This window comes from Pteropus vampyrus, unplaced genomic scaffold (assembly GCF_000151845.1).
Source record: "Pteropus vampyrus isolate Shadow unplaced genomic scaffold, Pvam_2.0 Scaffold1000006370, whole genome shotgun sequence".
In the NCBI taxonomy this organism is placed as follows: domain Eukaryota; kingdom Metazoa; phylum Chordata; class Mammalia; order Chiroptera; family Pteropodidae; genus Pteropus; species Pteropus vampyrus.
The window spans coordinates 1-1,962 of NW_011920772.1; the positions used below are offsets into that span (position 1 = coordinate 1).

Genomic DNA, 1,962 nt, shown 5'->3' on the forward strand with positions numbered 1-1,962 from the left:
CCCCGTCCTCCTCGTGCTCCTCTCTCAGTGCACAGGTGGGTACAGGCCTCGGGGACAGTGGGCATCCCCCACCATCACTGCCCTTTGCTCAAAATCCTGAGAAATATTCTCTGGTCTCTTGTGCGAGTGATCATGTTTGTCTGTGTTTGCAGGTTCCCTCTCCCAGCCTGTGCCGACTCAGCCGCCCTCCCTCTCTGCATCTCCCGGAGCAACAGCCAGACTCACTTGCACCCTGAGCAGTGATCTCAGTGTTAGTGGTAAAGGCATACACTGGTTCCAGCAGAAGCCAGGGAGCCCTCCCCGGTATCTCCTGTACTACAACTCAGACTCCAGTAAACACCAGGGCTCCGGGGTCCCCAGCCGCTTCTCTGGATCCAAAGACGCCTCGGCCAACGCAGGGCTTCTGCTCATCTCGGGGCTCCAGGCTGAGGACGAGGCCGACTATTACTGTAATATATGGGACGGCAACTCTAAGTCTTACACAGTGATCCCGTCCCAGAAGGAAGTGAGACAAAAACCTCTGTGCTCTCCAGGCCTGTTGCGGTCACCCCTGCTGGGGTCTGTGACCAAGTCTAGCTCAGTGGTGACTTGTGTTGTCAGATCTCATGCAGCACCTGCTTTCCTTGGTCCAATAGTCCTGACAATGTCACGTCCTTCTCTTCAACTTTTAAATTGACTTGCTCATATATTCTCATGGTGTTCATGTTTTCACAGTCAAAGATTCCTTGCTCAGAGATAAATATCTCCCGGTGGACAGAGTTGAGGATGTCAAATCAGGTTGATTGTGGCCATTTCCAGCTCAGGGTCCAGGAGTGACTAAAATTTGCTTTGGTGTGAGAACTTCAAACGAAATTCCGTCAAGCAGAAATGAAGTGTATTTTATATACTATGAGCAAATTATAAAAATTTTAAAAATAAAACAATACCATGTAAAACAATCTTTCATGAATTATTTAAGAATAAACCTGAGAAAATAGGAAAATCTTGAACACTCAAAATTACATACTATTGTGAGGCAATTAAATAAAACTGAAATAGATCTTACTAGTTTGTGCCTTAAAATACACAATATTGTTAAGGTAACAATTTTTCCCAAACTGAATGAAAAACTGCCTGCAAGGTCATCAGATAAAATGTCCTCTCAATGAAGGATGAAGTAGGAAAGTTCAGGATGAAATGGAAATAGTACAAAAAAACTGAAATGAAACAATCCTTCACTAGTTTCATGAGACCTGACCCAGAAGAGGCACAGACCAGGTGGGGAGACACTGTCCTGAGGGGTGACGGGCAGTGTGGGTGCAGCCAGCCAGGGCTCGTTGAAACTAGGCACTAAAGCTCTGCTGTCACCTGTAATGAGCACCTGTGGTAACATGGTTGTGATTATCACCTCAACCAAATGAAGAACCCTGTGACCTGTTTATGGAGAATCAAGACCACAAAGGCTCTGTATGGAAGAGGGTACCATGTGATTTCAGGGACTATGATTCCGACTGTATTTCCAAGGGTGAGAAATGGAACCTGTGTCCATAATTCCTGGGAAGACAATGTGAAGACCCTTCTCAGATAATGGGTGTCCTCCAATAGCTGCCTTAATCCATCTCAGTAAGCTTGTGGGGATGTCTCTGCCACACACAGGGTGTCGCTTGCCTGATCTTGTGGGTGTGGATATCGTGAGAAGCCAGGCCTTCTGGGGAATCTCGGATTCCCTGACCTCCACTTCCTGAGACTCAGCCCTCTCGGGGCCTCTGTGGATCCAGGACACAGACTCCCCCTCCTCCAACACGTACCATAGATAGTTCCCCAGGACAGGACCCAGGAAGGGGCCAGTGAAAGGCCAATTGTGGGTTGGAGCAGAAAAAGAGATGTGGGGTGGCTGGGTCGCAGCTCTGGGGCCCAAGAAACAGGGATGTGGGTTGTCTACACCAGGTGATGGATGCCCGTTTCTTCTGTGATCTTAGCCAC

General features: G+C 48.1%; 1 gene segment (V, D, J or C); it reads left to right on the forward strand.

Annotated features, from left to right (window-relative positions):
- Positions 1 to 152: 152 nt before the first annotated feature.
- On the forward strand, positions 153 to 505 carry LOC105311700 (the record flags this gene model as incomplete). The annotated part of the segment is given in 2 exon segments: positions 153 to 332; positions 399 to 505. Coding segments are annotated over 2 exon segments (287 nt in total), but the record flags the coding sequence as incomplete, so codon positions are not given.
- Between the last annotated feature and the right edge of the window lie 1,457 nt (positions 506 to 1,962).